Source organism: Lolium rigidum, chromosome 3 (genome assembly GCF_022539505.1).
Source record: "Lolium rigidum isolate FL_2022 chromosome 3, APGP_CSIRO_Lrig_0.1, whole genome shotgun sequence".
Lineage (NCBI taxonomy): Eukaryota > Viridiplantae > Streptophyta > Magnoliopsida > Poales > Poaceae > Lolium > Lolium rigidum.
Genome location: NC_061510.1, coordinates 14955327 through 14975656, shown reverse-complemented (window position 1 = coordinate 14975656; position 20330 = coordinate 14955327). Strand labels below are relative to the sequence as shown.

The following is a 20330-nucleotide window of genomic DNA, read 5'->3' as shown; positions in this document are numbered from 1 at the left end:
AGTAAACAGAACATGATTGCAGTTGAATTTATCAGTAAAGGAAGAAGGACCGGGGTCCACAGGTCACTAGAGGTGTCTCTCAATAAAGAAATAACATGTTGGGTAAACAAATTACAGCTGGGCAATTGACAGAATATCGATCAATACATGACAAGATAATTACTCTAAGATTTGATATGGGGATTACAACATAATACATAGACCGTAAGACAACTGCGTCTATGACTAATAATCCATCTTCAGGTTAGCGTCTACACCCCTTCCAGTATAAAGTTGCAAGAAACATACTATCGCATTAAGCAATGTGTGTAAAGTAAACAATAGAATTACCCTCGGATAAAACATTGTTGTTTTCTCCCTAGTAGCAATAGCACATCTACAATCTTAGAAGTTATAAAGTCACTCTCCCAGAAAACTAGAGGCATGAACCTACTATCGAGCATAAATACCCCCTCTTAAAGTCACAAATGTCCACTTGGCCAGAGTTTATACTAGCAACAGAGAGCATGCAAGATCACAAATAACATATGATATGAATATATAATCAATCTCAACATTGTATACAATATTCATCAGATCCCAGCAAACCAAACATATATGATTACATAAAGATGATCTTGATCATGTAGGGCAGCTCACAAGATCGATACATGAAGCACAAAGTGGAGAAGACAACCATCTAGCTACTGCTATGGACCCATAGTCTAGGGATGAACTACTCACGCATCACTTCGGAGGCGGGCAATGCGATATAGATGCCTCCGGTGATGATTTCCCCCTCCGGCAGGGTGCTGGGAAGAGCTTCAGAACCCCCGAGATGGGTTCTGCGATGGTGGCCGCGACGGAACTTTTCGTGGATGGAGGCTCGGGTATCCAGGGTTTCCCAAGAAGATGTATAAATAGGCGGAGGATTTAGGTCGGTGGGGCGCCTAGTGGGCCCAGACCACCCCTAGGCGCGTGCCAGGTCTAGGCCGCGCCTAGGGTAGGTCTGGCCGACTTGCTGCGCCTCTTCGACCCCCCCCCCCCTCTGGACTTCGTCTTCGTTTCGGTAAAATATTGACTTCGGTTTTTGTTTCGTCTAATTTCGAGAATATTTCGTGTATAACTTTTTTGAAATACAGAACAACAGAAAACATGGAACTGACACTGTGGCATCTTGTTAATAGGTTAGTGTCGGAAATCATGTAAAAGTGCAACGAAGTGTAAACAAAATATATATAAATTGGTGTAAAACAAGCATGGAGCATCAAAAATTATAGATACGTTTGAGACGTATCAGTTGCCTCTGTCGTCTTGATGAAATCAACAACCCTGGTCGGCAGATCCCGTTTCTTGCATGCAATTGGACGCAAAGCATAATCCCGTGGGAGCTAGTTGTCATTCCATGCATTCGTGGTTTCACCCTTCCCTATCCTGCGAACGAGACCTTGTTTGAGAATATCCTTTGCCTCAACAAGAGACCTCCAAATCTGAGAAGCATGAGTACCGACCTCATCCTTGAAGAATCCGATGGCAGGGTAGTACACAGCCTTTAGAATCTTAGAGCTCAGCACTAAGGTTTTGGAGAATCCTCCATGCTTGAAGAGCAAGGAGGGCTAGATTGAAGAGCTCAATATCCCCGAAGCCCAGGCCACCTTCATATACTTGGGCATGGTCATTTCTTCCCAGAAACCCAGCACGTCTTCCTATTACCATCTCGGCTTCCTCCACCAAAAGCTCTGAAGCAAACCATTGATGTGATGGCAGAGTCCTGTGGGAAATTTGAAACATGACATTGAATAAATTGGAATAGCGTGTACCACTGACTTTATTGGAATCTCCTTCCCTCCACAAGATAGTAGGCTCTCTAGCCAGCCCTGAACACGCTTCCATACTCTATCGCTGAGGTAATTAAAAGCTCCATTAACAGAACGACCCACATCCGAAGGCATACTTAGATGTTTCTCATTTAGAGACTCATTTTGCACATTCAGTATTTCCTTGACTGCAGCACAGACCCCTGCAGGACATCCCTTGCTGAAAAAGACAGAGGATTTATCCATGTTTATCCTCTGGCCCGATGTCTTACAGTATATGTCAAGGACCTCAGCAACTTCCCCCGCTCCCTCCACATTCGCTTTCACAAATAGCAAGCTATCATCAGCAGACAGTAGGCGATTGACCGCCAGAGTGGAGCTAGCCACCTTTAATCCTGGGAGCTTCAATGATGGAACACTTCTGGATTTTAAGAGGCACGAAAGGCCCTCCGCTGTGAGCAAAAACAAATACGGGGATATGGGGTCACCCTGGCGAATACCCCTCGTAGGTTTGAAAGCCTCCAAGGGGGTGCCATTGAACAAAACTGAGAAGGTAACAGTCGGGACTATCCTCATAATCAGATCAACCCATCTAACATCAAAACTTAGCTTTAGCATGATGGCTTCAAGATAGGACCACTCAACACGATTCGCATGCCTTCCTCATATCTAGCTTTAGTGCATACTGTCTATGCTTCAAAGGTTTATTCCTATTCAGGAAGTGTTGTAAGCTCTAATTATATTGTTAGTTATTAGCCTCCTAGGCACAAAAGCTGTCTGCTCCTGCGAGATTATCTCTGGAAGTATCTTTTTCAATCTATTGGCGAGGACCTTGGAGGCAATTTTCTAAATCACGTTGTATAGGCTAATGAGCCGGAATTGGCCCAACTATGTCGGACTCACTACCTTTGGAATCAGCACAATAAAAGTTTCATTCATCTCGCCTGGACTGTCTTCCCCTCTCAAGATTCGAAGAACAACATACGTCACTTCCTTAGCATACGTCACTTCCTTACCACAAAGCTCCCAGTGCCGCTGGAAAACGTGTGTCGGGTAGCCATCAGGGCATGTATCTTTGGTAGGGAACATTTGATAAAGTCCCGCTTTGACCTCTTCCTCAGTGTATGGAGCAGTAAGGTCATCATTCATTCCCTGCGAGACTTTACAAGGAACCGTTTCAAGTATTGCCTCCATAGGCGAGGTTCCCTCTGCCTCATACAAATTATGCTAGAATTCCCGAGTTTGTGCCGCAAGGTCCTTGGGGTTCTCCGTCACCACACCATTCAGGCTTACACGTCTGGTGATCTTGTTCTTTTTCTTCCACCGACTAGCCCTCTGATGGAAAAATGGGTGTTCTTGTCACCCTCCTTCAACCACTGGACACGAGAGCGTTAGCGCCACATGGTTTCTTCCCGATGCTAAAGCTCGACAAGGTGATTGCACAACTTTATCTCTTCATAGGTCGGCCCCGCAAAAGCTCCAGTTGCTTTCTAGGCTCCTTCACAGTTGCTTCCTAACCTCTCCAAAGGTGTTCACATTCCAATGTATGAGATCATTAGACACAGTGCGTAACTTGTTCCGCATCTGCTCCGAATTTCCACTGAGACCTCCCTCCTGCCAAGCCTACTTGAGAAAGGGGTCAAACACGTCATGTGATTCCCACATTCCTTCATACCTGAACGGTCGACTGGTACGTTCCCCTCGCCGCTCCCGTGGCGAGAGTTGCAGGTGAATGGGTAGGTGGTCTGAAGTTGACGCCGACATATATGGTGTAATTCCGCTAGGGGGTAGCGTGTGCACCAAGTCGTCGAAGCCAATGCACGGTCAAGACGAGTCCGACAATAAGAGCCCACTTGCAACTGTGCTTCTCAAAAGTCCACGGCCAGTTCATTTTATTCATGGTTCCGCTCGTACCACGGCTGGACCCTTATCACAGGCTCATCAGCCCATTCACACATTTGCACATACAGATTCAGCCCATTCCCCACAAGGACGGTTGCACACCTGACCACTATACTACTACAGCCCAACATCTTGAGAGGTACAGGAGTTACCTTGTTCAGTCACAGATAATCTTTGTCTTGAAGCGCATGCGCCAGCATCTTTTTTTTTTTTGAGAGGCATGCGCCAGCATCTTAATTACCATTGCCAATGCTTAAACTTGAGTAGTACGTGAGAGAGTGGTCAGTGGTGGAAGGGCGGGCTGCCGGAACGCCCTCCTTCGCCGTCCCAAACCCTAACGGCGGCGGCGCCGGCGCCGCTGAGCCTCCAGTTCCTGCCACCTTCTACAGCCTCCGGCACGCGCCTTCATCCCTCTCTCCTAGTCCTATGAGGTGGCTACCCCGGCTGCTCTCCCACGCGGCCGCCGCCGGGAGGATACCGGCGAGAACCACCACCAGCCACGCGAGCGGCGGCCGCGGCGGCGCCCCGGGCGTGGGTGCGGTTGTCGAGGCCGTGGTCCGGTCCGAGGAGCCCAAGAGGCGGCCGGATGCGGCGAAGAGGACGAGAAGGCCCGCGGTCGCGGTGGCTGTGGTTCCGTCCGAGGAGCTCAAGAAGCACCCGGATGCGGCCAAGAGGCCCGCCGCTGCTGACGCCGTGGTCCGATTCGACGAGGAGCCCATGAAGCGGCGGCGGGGTGCTGACAAGAAGCCCAGGAAGCGGCGCGCGGTCTCGCAGAGCGGTGGTGCGCCGGGGGTCTCGCTCGCTCGTCTCGCTGGCGCCGCTCGCGCGTTCGTCAACTCCAAGGTGGCAGCGCTGGGGCGCTCGTTCGTGAGGTCTTGGCAGACGGCCGGCAAGGAAGAGAAAGCGCCGTCGACGAGCTACCAGCATGGAGAAGAACTAGACCTCGCGCTCGTTCAGGCAAGCACCTCTCTGACCGCAACTCGTTATGTCCATCGCAGATACCAACTAAATTTTTTGAATTGACAACTTTTACTGGAAATTAAATGCTGGTAAAATGAATAATTGGATAGGGCAGAAGAGTGTCAAATGTACAATCTTTTGGTGGGGAAATAGTGGCCAATCCTAGCTACTCCTACTTGATGTTTGCTACTTCACCCCCCTGGAGCTATTTTCATTATATAAAAAATGTGTAAAGTTTATGGCTTTTTTTTTGGAATAATATTCTCTATATCCATGCATTTCTAGGACAAACTGCAACCTCTGCTCTCAAGGGCGAATCTGATCATCACCAAGCGTGCAGAATGGGCAAATATCATGTTTCGGTTCCAGCAGGTGACTGTATTATTTTGTAGCATGTTCGGCATTGGAACTACACATGCATAGCATAGCCCAAGAGAATTCCCCAAGTTCTGCTTTCTGTATTCTTGTTTTCTCACCCAACTTACTCAGTCATCACTACTGTCATTCCAACTTCAGGAGACTAGATACATCATAAAGGATCCACGCACTCCTCGCAGAAAAACTGTGAGCGTTCTCTTTCCATACTGCATCAAGTTTGATTCCTGTACTATCTTTTGCTCTTCTCGCTTCAGCCTTCTAGGTTGTAACCATTGGCTTGTCTCTCCTTCCCATGCCAGCCTGTTGGTCTTATTCGAGAGAAAAGCAACTTCATCCTTAGGCAGGTATGTTTTTGTCTGTGTTCTGTTGGTCCTGAATAAATTTCTATTACATCATATACCAATTTATTAAATTTGGTTCAGAGATCAGAGATTTGATATACACCATGTACTGTTCCAAATACAAAATGAGTTGTGTCATAGTACTTTTGATTTCTCAGATATATTGATTGGGGAGGGGTGCTGGTTGGAAATATTTAACTTTTGTCCTAACTTGGTTGCAACCGACCAACTAGTTGTAGCAAACAAGTGGAAGGTTTGTGATGAAAAATAAAAAGTTTTGGCAACTTAAAACATTCTGGTGAGCCAGACATGAACAAATAACTTTACGTAATCATGAAATTAGAAACTGTGGTATGGCATAAACTTTAGACAATCTAATCTACTCCCACAGTACTTGAAATGTTCATGTTGAATGTTTTTGGGTAAAATTCATGAACATTTGTCACCATGAGTTAGCAATTTGGTTATAATTGTCCATGTATCTACTTCTTGCATGTATCAAAATTGAAGCAGAAATTCTCATTTTCCCTCATCTGAAGGAGACTCGTGTCACAAAATGGTCTTATCACTTCTTAAATGTGTAGCCATATGTTATGTATATCATAATGACCGAGTAACCAGTTGTGCCAAACATGTCCCAAGCAAGGAAAAATATGAAACCTCATGAGAAATGGTTGACAGATAGAGAAAAAAACAGCGAAGTGAGTAAACATGCAAAGACAAGCACTTGAGCCTTTTATGCATTTAATCACAGATAAATCTATTGCTTCTTTCTCTTAATACAAATGACATGCACTTTGGTGCATGTTCTGAATTTTTTTTAGAGACAAGTCCTACTGCTACGGCACTAGGGTGCATTGATGGTTTGTGTTATAACTCCGATGAATTTTAGTTAATATGGTGAGGGTGATAAATAAGCCCCCCTAATCAACCTCACGTTTGTATCTGAAATCATGTTCTGAACGTCTAGTTTTTCAAGACTCTAGTGGAGGAAGTAGTTGGTAGTATATCCATGTCCCATGATAATAAGAATTATATCCTCTTCGGTATGTACATACTGTTTCTTAGTGTTCTCTTTACGGCGCACTTGTCGATTGAATCTGCCATATTCATTTGATAACAATTTAAAATTTATTTGGTTATGTGTCTTGATTGAGGTACAGCTTCAAATTACGATGCTAATAGTTTGTTGTATATGGCACTTTACGATAGCAGGTATGAGAAAGAGTCATGTGCTATATCTTCTCCTTTTACTGTGCTATATCTTTCTTGTTTATTTATTCATTGTTCTCTTGGTGGAGATGATTACCTTATAACATATACTTCTTCCTGATGTTTCAGCTACTTAGGTCGAGACGGCCATTCATTGCAGAATTTATTGATCACAAGGGTAAAGAGATATTCACGGTATGATCTCAGAAGGCCATTGCTGTATTCTGTTGTGAATACACACAGTTACAGTATTGGATTAAGCTTAATGTTTTATTAATTTAGGTTCGCCGGCCTTTTTGGTGGATCAACAGCTCCATTTATGCAGAAATGGATGGTAAGGTACGAAGATATTTTTGACTTCGATTGTTTTAACATATCTTGATGGGAATAGTATCCTATTATCATATGAATATACAGGAAAGATTCTGATTAAATATTATGATTTCTTTCTGGCCAGGAGATAGGTGTAGTCCACAGCCGTTGGCATCTTTGGCGTAGAATTTATGACTTGTACTTAGGGTGACGTGGTCCTCTTCCCTTATATCTTTCAGTTAGTCAATTATTTTGGGTGTCAGTCTTGTTATAATACCTGACAGTTTAATTTGCTATCAGGAATAGGCAATTTGCTGTGGTGGAAAATCCTGGATTTTGGAGCTGGACCTTTACATTGCTTGATGAGAATGACAATGTAGTAGCCAAGATTCAACGCAAGGCGAGGGGAATTGGTTGGGAGGTAGGGTCCTTTTGAGCGAGAGGAGATGCATGACATGCATCAAAGTCATATGATTCTGCTTTAAGACGATTCCATTTTGGCTAAAGACTCTGAGGACATGATTCTCATTCCATGTCTTCCCAGAATTCATGTTTTGTTTCTTGTTCATGTAGAAAGATTGGGATTTCCAGTACTGGTGAGCTTAACTTTGGTTTTATGCTTACCGCAGGTCTTCACGGATGCTGGTCAGTATGCAATTTCCTTTGGCAGTGTTGGTAATAGCTGGAGTTTTATTGATCCTGAAGATGTAAGTGTTGCCATGCGATAATAGTTTAGAAGCTTCTACCTGAATGATTTTGTGCCTGTGTTATATTACATGCCCACCTTAACTGCTCAGTAAGCTGATCTTAAATTTGAAACTCAAATTTCATCGGTTCTTTCAGGCGGATAAAGTTCATACTTTTACCGCGCTGCCTTTACCTGAAAGGGCTGTCACTCTCGCTCTTGCAGTGTCCCTAGACCATGATTATTTCACTAGGAGATTGGGCTGGTATGCATTCTCCCTCCCTAGAGTTCAAAATTGATCACTCAAGTTACATTCTACAGAGTACTCATATGTAGCTTAAGTGTCTATCACCTGCGACTGCTATAGAAGAAATGACTGAATCGCCTGCTTGCTTGTTTCAGGGGACTTCGTTCCATCTTCGGCGAATGATGAATTGATTTCTGAACAGGCCTGCTACTGTTGGCGTTTATTGTTGAGGTCATTGCAAAAGCATGAAAAGTGCTCCATCCTCTTTTTTGCGCCTAACCATATTTAGTTGTTCCCTTCGTATGGAACTCTAAGGCAGGTTGCTAGAGAAGTTAACTCTTTCATCCAACAACTCTGCTGGCTTGACACTGTTTTTCTAACTCCACCATTTAGTTTGATGTAATGGTGAATCCCACGTGCTACGATGAATTGAATCAGTAGTGGGATATGGCTTGGGATTTGCGCTTGCACAACTTGTGTGTGTGCTTGTGAACTGTTAAGGAACGGGTACTTGAGAGAGGTGACAGGCCGGAGCACAAGTTTCAGTTTAGGGGAGACAGTGTCGAGTCCGAGCCTTTGATGCACAGTTTCAATTTGGAAGGAAAGCTGTTGTTGATACATCGACTTTCGTCTGAGTATGATTCTGGGTACACCACTGCTGTTCGTCAGGTTACTGACCAAAATTGCGTTTGATTTTCTGCCATGTTCAATTGCTATTTAGTCTTGTTCAGAAACTTGGACAATTGGATCATCTGCCATATTCAGTTGCTATTTATTCTTCTTCAGAAACTTGGACCATTTGATCTTTAGACACGGCTTCTGGAGTTTCTACTTGGGAGGTTGTGGATGCACTGGTCCAAGATGCCAGGATTCTCCCTACATCCATCGCTGTTGCATAAGCACCTTGGCAAGTATACATGATCTGTTCATTTAAGCTACTTACAGTCGGTCTTTGATCATTTGAGTAATATAGACTATATACAGTACTATTTGTTTCAAACCAAGTAAAATTTGACCAATTTTCTAGAAAGAATCTATCAATAAATATAAGCTTTTCGTAGATACTATACGAAAACATATTTATTATCTATCTAATAATATTGATATTGTATTTTGCATGTTAATGATTTTTTGGTAAAAACTTAGTTTGACTTTCTAAAAATAATACTCCCTCCGTCTAAAAATATGTGTTTTAACTTTTTCTAAGATGAATATATCTCCAACTAAAATTTGTCTAGATACAACTATATTAGCATCAAGTAATATGAATCAAAATTGGAGAGATTACATACGGATGCATCTCTAACTAAAACGAAAGAAGTACAAGACTTAAGTTTTGGGATGGAGATAGAAGTACACTACATCATTGACTTAGCTACTTAGCTCTTTTTTTTTTTTTTTTTTTTTTTGCTCTTGTTTACTAGTGCATCCGCCAAGATCGTGTTCCCGCGATACGACGCGACATACGTGTTAATCTGCCCCAACAGCCCAACAGGATGAACTGTAGACTCTATCATGGGCCGTGATGACGGGCTTGCTCGGGGTTCTTCTCTCAAAGAAAATAAATTGCACGGGGTACTCCGTCCGTAGTCCGTACTCCTCATCTTCGTCCTCCATGGAACCGCGACCGAGACAGCGCCTCAAGCGCAGGCCGCCGCCGCAACATGGATACGGTGATGATCGGATCAGCGCCCTCCCTGACGACATGCTCCTCCAGGTTCTTGTACGCCTGCCCTGCGCCAGGGCCGCCGCGCGCACCGGCCTGCTCTCGCGCCGGTGGCGTGATCTCTGGGCTCGTCTCCCTGGCCTCACCTTCCGCAACGTCCCGGCACGCAAGATCAAATCGGCGCTCGCCCGCATCCCTCGTCGCACCGCTGTATCCCTCCTCGAAATCCGTCTCATGCCATCGGCGGAGGGCAAGCTCGACGACGCCTATGCAAAGTCATTGCTGCGCTCCGCCGCACGGCTCTCGCCGGAGGAGATCGTCTTCGTCCTCCCGGAGGAGTATCACGTGGTTAGGCGAGGCCGTCGTGTCACCATGGTACTGCCTTGCTTCCACCGCGCCACCTCAATCGAGGTGGACACGAGAAGCCTCACCGTCATGCCCCCACCGGGGGCCGAGCTGCCCCTGCTCGAGGAGCTGTCCATCTCTGGCAACATTGTCGACATCGGATTATGAGTCAAAACAATGCGGATTATGAGGACATTGCAAGATATATAAGAAAAGAGCTAAGAAAATTAAAGCAAGCTTATGAGACCCTGACCTCAAACAAGGATAAGGAAGTTTCGGCATTACGCGCACTGAAGGACTTTTTGTGGAACCAACTGAGGACAATGGACAAAGACAATATAGCAGTCATTAAGATAAAAGAAGTGGAGGATGTGAAGAGGAGGAAGGAACCAAATTAGGTCTCCAACTATTGATCGATGCAAGTTCCTGCCACCATGTTTGTAGGACTGCGACGAAGCACCGGGACGAGGAGGCTGGGGGCGCTGAGGTGAGGCAGGTGGCCCTCCGTGGGCAGTAGCTCGACGGTGGTATGGCCGCCGAGGTGGGCCTTGAGGTAGGCGGCGACGATGGCCGGGATAGAGATGTCGCGGGCGGTCTGCACGACGACGCAGGGCGCCTTCACCATGCCCAGCACGCCGCGGAGGTCGGTCCTGAACACGCTCTGGCAGACGTGCAGGGAGATGTCGGGCCGTATGTTGAAGAGCGTGCGGCTGAACTCTTGCACGGCCTCGGGCACGTCGGCGCCCACCGCCAGCGGCGCGTACCCCGTCGCCCACGCCGAGTAGTTGGCCGTCATCGCGTCGAACACCTCCTGGACCTCCTGCGCGTCGAACCCGCCGTGGTAGTCGCCATCGTTGAGGAAGCAGGGCGAGCAGCCGATGAGGACGAGCCTGGCGAAGAGCTCGGGGCGGCGGATGGAGGCGAGGATGGCGATCATGGCGGAGACGGAGTGGCCCACCAGGGCGCAGCGCGTGATGCTGAGCGCGTCCAGGATGGAGAGCAGGTCGTCCACGTAGGCGTCCAGGCCGTTGTTGTAGCGGCGGAAGTCGAAGTGGTCCGGGTTGACGCTGCCGGCGCAGACCAGGTCGTAGAGCACCACGCGGTGGTCGCGGGTGAGGTACGGCAGCACCCGGCTCCACGCCGACTGGTCCGTGCCGAAGCCGTGCGACAGCACCACCACCCGCTCGCCGCTGCCCACGACCCGCACGTTCAGGATCTCCAGCAGCTTGGCACCGCTCGGTGGCGGCGCTCCTACCATCTTCTATTCTTCTTCAGGCTGCCGTTGGGGCTGAGCGCGTGCGTGGATCGACAACTAGGATGTACTCCAGCTGCAGCGGAGTCATGCGACTTGTAGGCCGGGATGGTTCAAAGAAAATACAAGGTGTTAATTCTTGATTCTCAGTCAAGTCAAACTGATGTCACCTCTAATTTCGTACCACGTGAACCATTTTTCCTGGTTACAGCTCACTCACGGTTTAAAAATCTTAGTCGTAATCTTACTTGCGGAAATTCTATTTGGCTCCCGGGTGCGTATGCTCCCTCGATCAAAAAAAAAATATTTTAAAATATTAAAAAATTTGATTAAAAATTCTACATGTACATCTTCATAATATAAGTGTGTTCGTCAAGTTTTGCGAGAAACTAATATTTTTATGTGTTCTATATAAAATGAGTGAGGATCACTCTGAAATTGGGTGGTTAGGAGGATGGTTGTACCCCCAGCCCACCAAAGTTCAAACCCCATGTTTGACATCTGTGTGTCTCATAAAGATGGAATATTCATTCAGTGGGAGGCAATGTTCCCGTTGACAGTGAGACACCTGTGGTGAGTTCGTCAATTTTAAAATCCAATCCGCTGGCTCAGTCTTCCGAAGGTGTTCATAGGGGTAGGGTGTGCATGTATGCGTTCAGGGGGTGAGTGTATGCGCGTGTATGTAAGCGTCTGCATTTGTACTGTGTTTCTCAAAAAAAGAGAAAAGTTATCTTCTGAAAATCCTTATTTTTAGCATTGAATTTTGTATTTTTTTTACAAACGCCACAAGATAAGTTGATTTTTAATGAAACGACTTTGTGAGCACATAGCATGTGAAGGTGAAGATGTACATGCGAATTTTCATTTCAATTTTTTAAAATTTCAAATATTTATAATACACATTTCAAAATAAAGAGAGCATATGATCCAATGTGCCAAAACACCACTCCCACTTGCTCGGAAATAAAAATCTCAGTTGCAACTTAACTTGCAACTGAAAAATTACAGTTACATGAAGAGGTTTGGCCCTCCTTCATTTAGGAGGGAGTGGGACAGAAGCGCAAGTACCACACGGTTGACCAGGCCACAATATGTATGCCCAAGGAGTTTGGTGGTTTGAAAATCATCAACATTAGGATCATGAATATTGCCCCAATGCTTAAATGGATCTCGAAACTATACCAAAGTGCGGAAGGTGGAGAAACTTCTGGTTACCAACTTTTTTGTGCTTGAGCTACATCTCGATACAAGGGACATGTTTTTTGGAGCACTTGCAGCGTGGGCGGTGATTCAATGGCTAGGCGCGGTTGACGGCGAGGTCGAGCGTGTGCCCTCAGCGGAGAGATTGGGGAAACTATCGACATGGGGGGGACTGCCTCGGCGCGTCGATTGAAATTTTCTTAAGTCCAAATAATAGAAGCGTGTCTGATAGACTTACGCTGCATTTGGCACCCCACCGGTCCAAAACTAATGGCATCGTGCGACGATGTGGACACATGTCCGATCAAGACATACTAGCCATGTTCCCTTGGAGGGGCACGTTGCGGATAAGTTCTCCTCCCATGAGTAGCCGGGGCCAACCTAATAGCCGCGTGCCGCTGGCCATGGTACGCTGCTAGTATGGCCATACTTATTGCATGTCCTGTTTGCGGACGCGGCAAACAATAGCAACCGCATGCGTTTTTGTAGGGTTCGTTGCATATAAAACAAAAAAATTCTACCGCAAAGACGAATAAAATCAAAATCCAATCTATGGAAACGCCAAGATCTAATCTATGAGATCAGAGCAACGAGATAGAACAGACTAACCCTCGAAGATCCAAAGCCTTAACGAGATCAGATCTCGTGGTTGATGTAGACGATCGTTCTGGTGCTGCAATCCGGCACCACTTCCGTACTCGGTCACATGTACGCAGTCGATGAAGACCTTCCTCTCCCCGTTCCAGCGGGCAGTGGAGGTAGTAGATAACCTCGGAATCCCAAAAGCATGACGGCGTGGTGGTGGTGGTGGAGGAGAAATTCCTACATAGCTTCGCCAAGCCTGCGCAGGAAGAAGACGGAGGGAGAGAGGTGGCGTCTAGGGTTTGGGGGGATGATATGCTGCGCCCCAACCCGCCCTCCCACTTATATAGGCGTCGGGGGGCTGCCTTGGCTCCTCCTCCAAGCCCTAGGGTCGGCCAAAAAAGGGGGGAACTTTCCCCCCAAGTTAAGTCCCTATTTTCAAGGAATTTGATCTTATCCACTTGATCCAGCCTCATGGGCCTTGGGTGGCTGGTGTGCCTGGCCCATATGGGCCTATGTGACCCCCTTTGTTCCATGTTGGTCATCTGTGATAGGTGGTCCCCACTATGGTACCCTCCGGATCCTTCTAGAACCTCCGGTACAATACCGAAAAATCCTGAAATTTTCCGGTAACCGTGAAAATGACTTCCTATATATGAATCTTATTCTCCGGACTATTTCAGACCTCCTCGTGATGTCCTGGATCCCATCCGAGACTCCGAACAACATTCGGTCTCCATCTCATATTCCATATCTACTTAAACCACATCGAACATTAAGTGTGTCACCCTACGGTTCGTGAACTATGCAGACATGATCGAGACACCTCTCCGACCAATAACCAATAGCTGGACCTGGAGATCCATAATGGTTCCCACATATTCAACGATGACTTCATGATCGAATGAACCATTACCATACGATACAGATTCCCTTTATCGCGCGATACTTTGCTTATCCGAGGTTCGATCATCGGTATCTCTATACCTAGTTCAACCTCGTTACCGATAAGTACTCTTTACTCGTACCGTGATATGTCATTCCTTGTGACCTAGTCATATGCTTGCAAGCTAATTGAATGACATTCCACCGAGAGGGCCCAGAGTATATCTATCCATCATCAGGATGGACAAATCCCACTCTTGATCCATGAGCTTCAGCTCGTACTTTCCGAACACTTAATACCATCTTTATAACCACCCATTTACGAAGTGGCATTTGATATAATCAAAGCATCCATCCGGTGTAAGTAATTTACGTAATCTCATGGTCGAAGGATTGGGTTACTATGTATTAAAAGCTTGTAGCAAAACAAACTTAATGACTAGATCTTATGCTATGCTTACTATAGGTGTGTGTCCATCACATCATTCACCTAATGATATGATCTTGTTATTAATAACATCCAATGTTCATGATCATAAAACTATGATCATATATTAATCAACAAGCTAGTTAAACGAGAGGCTTTACTAGGGACTCTGGTTGTTTACAAAACACAATTATAGCATGGGATGCAAACATTTATCATGAACCCTAAGATATAACAATAACTACTTTATTATTGTCTCTCGGGCATATCTCCAATAGTCTTCAACTTGCACTAGAGTCAATAAGCTAGTTTACATTTGTAAAGATCTAACACCATGGCCTTCTGGTGCTTACCATGTTTGCTCATGGGAGTGGTTTCAGTCAACGAATCTGACATGCTCAGAAACGTATATATTTTGTAAGTCATTTGCGTCTCCACGCATCACTCATTTTTCAAAATGAGTCGGCATTAATCATATATGTTTGGTCTTCTGGTGGAACCTTAATTCTGCGGTCTGAAATATGTTACCAATATTGTCACACACAATATAGCTTCATAGTTCTGACACTATACCGAAACTACACCAAGTTCTCAAAGAACTCCTCGACTCAAACACACTTGGTCATTGTCAAAACAATGACATACTCTACCTTCGTTTGTAGAATCTGTTACAATATTTAGAACTCATCTAAATATAGTATAGACTTCTTATAGCCCATTGTGCTACCTTTTAATGAACACTTAGCCTAATTGAGATTTGGAATTCATTTTTATATGTGACCAAACTGGTGCAACAGACTTACAACGATTTGTTTGTCATTACCCCATACAAAACTATATATATCATTGGTTCTTCTAAAGCACTGAGGGATATTCTTACTGTTGTCCAATGATCATCACATGAATCATTCTGGTATATGCTCATAACATTTTATAGCATAGGAAATCTGATTGTGTACATATTACTCGTGATCTAAAATCACTCATGTGTTTTTACTCATTGAGTGTCAAATACACTCAAGTTTTGTTAAACTTCCACATGGAAAAGAACACCTTCTTGACATTTTCATATTGAACTACTTCAATACTCATTCTATGTACTTTGACTTAAACTTATTATGCGCTTCAATCTATCTTCATAGATCTTGACGCTAAATATGTTCTTAGTCCATATCCTTTCATTGAAGTTAATTCTCAATGAAACCTTTTAATCACATCAAGTACATAATTACATCATTTATAATCAATGATATGTCATCCATATATAATATTATAACTATGTCTCAGCGCTCCCACTTAATTTCTTGCAAATGCAAGCATCTTCATTGTTTTTGATGAAACCAAAACTCTTTGATCGATTATTTCATCCGGTGAAGATTCCAACTCCATTATACTCACTTCATCCAGTAGAAGTTTGTATACCTATCTAGTATTCAACTCTTTGAACTTTGTCGTAAACTTTCTTTCGACAAGTCGAGCTCTTCAGGATATTATTGTCCATTTATTTTATAATCCATTTACCGAGCTCCAAGCTTGATTATAGATACTATATTGGATTTAATGGCTCTCAGCCATTTTAACGGAGTTAGGGCCCATCATAGCTTATTTGTATGTAGTTGGTTTATCATTGTTCAAAATCAATCCTTTGTCCACAAATCATTTATTTGATCACAAAGTTAACCATACCTACAAGGTTCAATAGGTATTTCGATCTCCATGACTATAACACTTTGTAGACATGGGAGCCATGATCTTCGTGGCCGCTTCCGGAACCATTTCCGATGATGCGCTACTCTGATCATCATGCTCAGGTTCATCAACCTTATCAAGTTACATTGTCCTCCCACTCAAATATTTCGCTAGAAACAATTTTCTTGGAAATAAGCAGAAAACATCGATAAACACTTTTGTCTTTGACTTCATAGTGGAAAGAATTCCCAAATTTTTCTCTGGAATAACCAACAAAGACATTTATCCGATCTTGGTTGTAAACTCACTTACTTATGTTATGCATACCAAAATTTAAGAAAGGACTATTAGGGTTTATACCCATGCCATAACTCATATGGTGTCATTTCAACAGATTATGATGACGCTCTATTTAGTGTAAAAGTGTAGGGATTCGTAGCATAGAAAACAAAAAAAATTCCTACAACAAGAACGAATAACAAGCCAAGATCTAATCTAGTGGATGGTAGCAACAAGGTGAAGATCATCATACCCTTGAAGATCACTAAGCGTTAATGAGATAGATCTCGTGGTTAATGTAGTCGATCACTCGCCGCTTGCAAAAGCGCGTAGAAGATCTTGACGGTGCCACAATCGGGCAGCACCTCCGCACTCGGTCACACATTCGGTTTTCATGATGACGTCCTTCTCGCCGATCCAGCGGGTAGCCGATGTAGTAGATCCTCCTCGGAATCCCGCCAGCACGACGGCGTGGTGACGGTGGTGGTGGAGATCTCCGGCAGTGCTTCGCCTAAGCACCGCGGGAGAATAGGGAGGAGGAGAGTGGCTAGGGTTTGGGGAGAGGGGGCACTTGGGGCGCCGGCCTTGGGTGCCCTTGGGTGGTGCGGATCTTGGTGTGGCCGGCCCCCTCCCCTCTCCCCCTCTTTATATAGGTGGAACCTCCTAGGGTTGCCCCAAAACCATATTGAAGTCCAACTCCAAAAACTGCCTTTTGGGTGAAACCTAGGGGAAGTGGGATTGCTCCCTTTCCTTCTCCCTTGGCCGGACAAGGTGGTGGAGTCCACGATGGACTCCACCTTCCCTCTTGGTTGGCTGGTTAGGGTTGGTGGCGTCCATCCGGGACTCCACCTTCCATAGTAATTTCTTTCGGAAGGTTCTAGAATATTCTAGCGCCTTCCATAAATGCACCGAATCATTTCCGAACTTGGAAAGTGACTTCCTATATTTGAATCTTATTATCCAGACAATTTCGGAACTCCTCGTGATGTCCTGGATCTCATCCGAGACTTCGAACAACATTCAAACTCCATTCCATATTCCATATCTACTTATAACAACATCAAACCATAAGTGTGTCACCCTATGGTTCGAGAACTATGCGGACATGATCGAGACTCCTCTCCGATCAATAACTAATAGCGGGACCTGGAGATCCACATATTCAACGATGACTTCGTGATCGAAAGAACCATTCACATAAAATAACAATTCCCTTTGTCTCGCGATATTTTACTTATCCGAAGTTTGATCGTCGGTATCTCCATACCTAGTTCAACCTCATTACCGATAAGTACTCTTTACTCGTACCGTGATATGATATCCCTTGTGAACCACTCACATGCTTGCAAGCTAATTGGATGTCATTCCACCGAGAGGGCCCGGAGTATATCTATTCGTCTTTAGGATGGACAAATCCCACTATTGATACAAGTGCCTCAACCCTATACTTTCTGAACACTTAATGACACCTTTATAAGAACCCATTTACGCAGTAGTGCTTGGTGTCATCAAAGCATCTATCTGGTATAGGTGATTAACATGATCTCACGGTCGAAGGATTAATTACTATGCATATTAAAGCTTGGCACAAAGAACTAAATGACTTGATCATATGCTACGCTTACTATGGGTGTATGTCCATCACATCATTCACCTAATGATATGACCTTGTTATTAATAACATCCAATGTTCATGATCATGAAACTATGATCATCTATTAATCAACATGCTAGTTTAACAAGAGGCTTACTAGGGACTCTTTTATGTTTACATAACACACATGTATTAATGTTTCTGGTCACACATGTATTAATGTTTCCGGTTAATACAATTATAGCATGAGATGCAAACTATTATCATAAACACAAAGATATAATAATAACCACTTTATTATTGCCTCTTGGGAATATCTCCAATAGTCTCCCACTTGCACTAGAGTCAATAATCTAGATTACATTGTAATGTACCTAACACCCATGGCGTTCAGGTGTAGGTCATGTTTCGCTCTAGGGAGAGATTTAGTCAACGGATCTGCCACATTCAGATTAGTGTGTACTTTTCAAATCTTTAAGTCGCCGTCATTGACATACTCACGAATAGAATGAAAACGTAGCTTTATATGCTTCAGCTTCTTGTGTGACCTTGGCTCCTTTCAATTGGCTATGGCACCCATGTTGTCAATATAGATGGTCATCGGGTCCAACGCACTAGGAACCACACCAAGCTCAATAATGAAACACTTCATCCATATCGCCTCTATTGAAGCCTCTGAAGCAGCTATGTATTCCGATTCACTTGAAGATTTCGCCACAACACTTTACTTAGCACTCCTCCAGCTTACTGCTGCACCATTCAAAATAAATACGTATCCGGATTGAGACTTAGATTCATCCAGATCAGTGTTCCAACTAGCATCGGTGTAACTGGTTACAGCAAGCTCTTGGTCACCTCCATAACAAAGAAACATATCCTTAGTTCTTTTCAAGTACTTCAAGATATTCTTGACCATTGTTCAGTGTTCCATTCCTGGATCACTTTGATATCTATTGGTCAAACTAACAACATCTGCAATATCTGGTCTTGTACACATCATGGCATACATGATAGAGCCTATGGCCGAGGCATAGGGATTTTGTTCATCTTTGCTCTTTCTTCTGTCGTAGCTGGACTTTGAGTTTTACTCAAGGTCTTACCTGGTACCATGGGCAAGAACTCTTTCTTGCCCTCGTTTCTAAACTTCTTTAGAATCTTATCTAGGTATGTACTATGTGAAAGCCCTATTAGGCGTCTTGATCTATCTCTATAAATCTTGATGCCTAAAATGTATGCTGCTTCTCCAAGGTCCTTCATTGAAAAACACTTATTCAAATAGCCTTTGACACTAGTTAGAAGTTCTATATCATTTCCAATAAATAATATGTCATCTACATATAATATCAGGAATGCTATAGAGCTCCCACTCACTTTCTTGTAAATACAAGCCTCTCCATGGGTTTGTATAAATCCAAAGTCTTTGATCACCTTATCAAAGCGTCGGTTCCAACTCCGGGATGCTTGCTTCAGTCCATATATTGAACGCTGAAGTTTGCATACCTTGTCAGCATTTTTAAGATCGAAAAAACCTTTGGGATGTACCATATACAACTCTTTATCAATGTCACCATTAAGGAACGCCGTTTTGACATCCATCTGCCAAATTTCATAATCGAAAAATGCAGCTATATATAACAATATCCTCACAGACTTTAGCTTCGCTACAGGTGAGAAAGTGTCAGCGTAGTCAAGTCCTTGAATTTATCGGAACCCTTTGGCGACAAGTCGAGCTTTATAGACAGTGGTATTACCATCAGCATCTGTTTTTCTTTTGAAGATCCATTTATTCTCGGCGGCCTTGCGGCTATCAGGTAAGTCTATGATACGTCTCCAACGTATCTATAATTTCTTATGTTCCATGCTAGTTTTATGACAATACCTACATGTTTTATTCATACTTTATAATGTTTTTATGCATTTTCTGGGACTAACCTATTAACAAGATGCCACAGTGCCAGTTCCTGTTTTCTGCTGTTTTTGATTTCAGAAAAGTTAGTTTACAAATATTCTCGGAATTGGACGAAACAAAAGGCCACGGCCCTATTTTCCACGAAGTGTTCCAGAAGACCGAAGAAGAGTCGAGGAAGGTCAGCAGGGGGCCCAAACCATATAGCGGTGCGGCAGTGGGCCCCCCCGCGCCGACCTATGGGGAGGGAGCCCCCTGGCTCCCCCGGTGCTGCCTCTTCGCCTATTTATTTCTTCGTCCCCGAAAACCCTAGTACCGAGAGCCAAAATACGAGAAAAGTTCCAGAGACGCCGCCGCCGTCAACCCCATCTCGGGGGGTTCTGAAGATCTCCTCCGGCACCCTGCCGGAGAGGGGAATCAACACCCGAGGGCTCTACATCACCATGCCCGCCTCCGGACTGATGCGTGAGTAGTTCATCCTTGGACTATGGGTCCATAGCAGTAGCTAGATGGCTGTCTTCTCCTATTATGCCATCATGTTTAGATCTTGTGAGCTGCCTATCATGATCAAGATCATCTTATTGTAATGCTACATGTTGTGTTTGTTGGGATCCGATGAATATGGAATACATTGCAAGTTGATTATTGATCTATCATATATGTTATTTATGA

General features: G+C 44.4%; 2 protein-coding genes across 2 annotated transcripts; one reads left to right on the top strand and one right to left on the bottom strand.

The window, feature by feature from the left end:
• The first annotated feature begins 3142 nt into the window (after positions 1–3142).
• Positions 3143–8281, top strand: LOC124694371. The gene is made up of 12 exons (XM_047227364.1): positions 3143–3229; positions 3966–4655; positions 4944–5030; positions 5175–5228; positions 5336–5380; positions 6719–6784; positions 6872–6928; positions 7047–7108; positions 7202–7322; positions 7531–7608; positions 7745–7851; positions 7989–8281. The coding sequence occupies exons 1-12, from the start codon at positions 3143–3145 to the stop codon at positions 8014–8016; spliced, it is 1482 nt and encodes a 493-aa protein (XP_047083320.1). The 3' UTR covers positions 8017–8281.
• A 1969-nt stretch (positions 8282–10250) lies between these two features.
• LOC124694370 (strigolactone esterase D14-like) lies at positions 10251–11102 on the bottom strand. The gene has a single exon (XM_047227363.1). It carries the CDS (start codon positions 11100–11102, stop codon positions 10251–10253), a length of 852 nt encoding a protein of 283 aa, XP_047083319.1.
• Positions 11103–20330: the final 9228 nt, after the last annotated feature.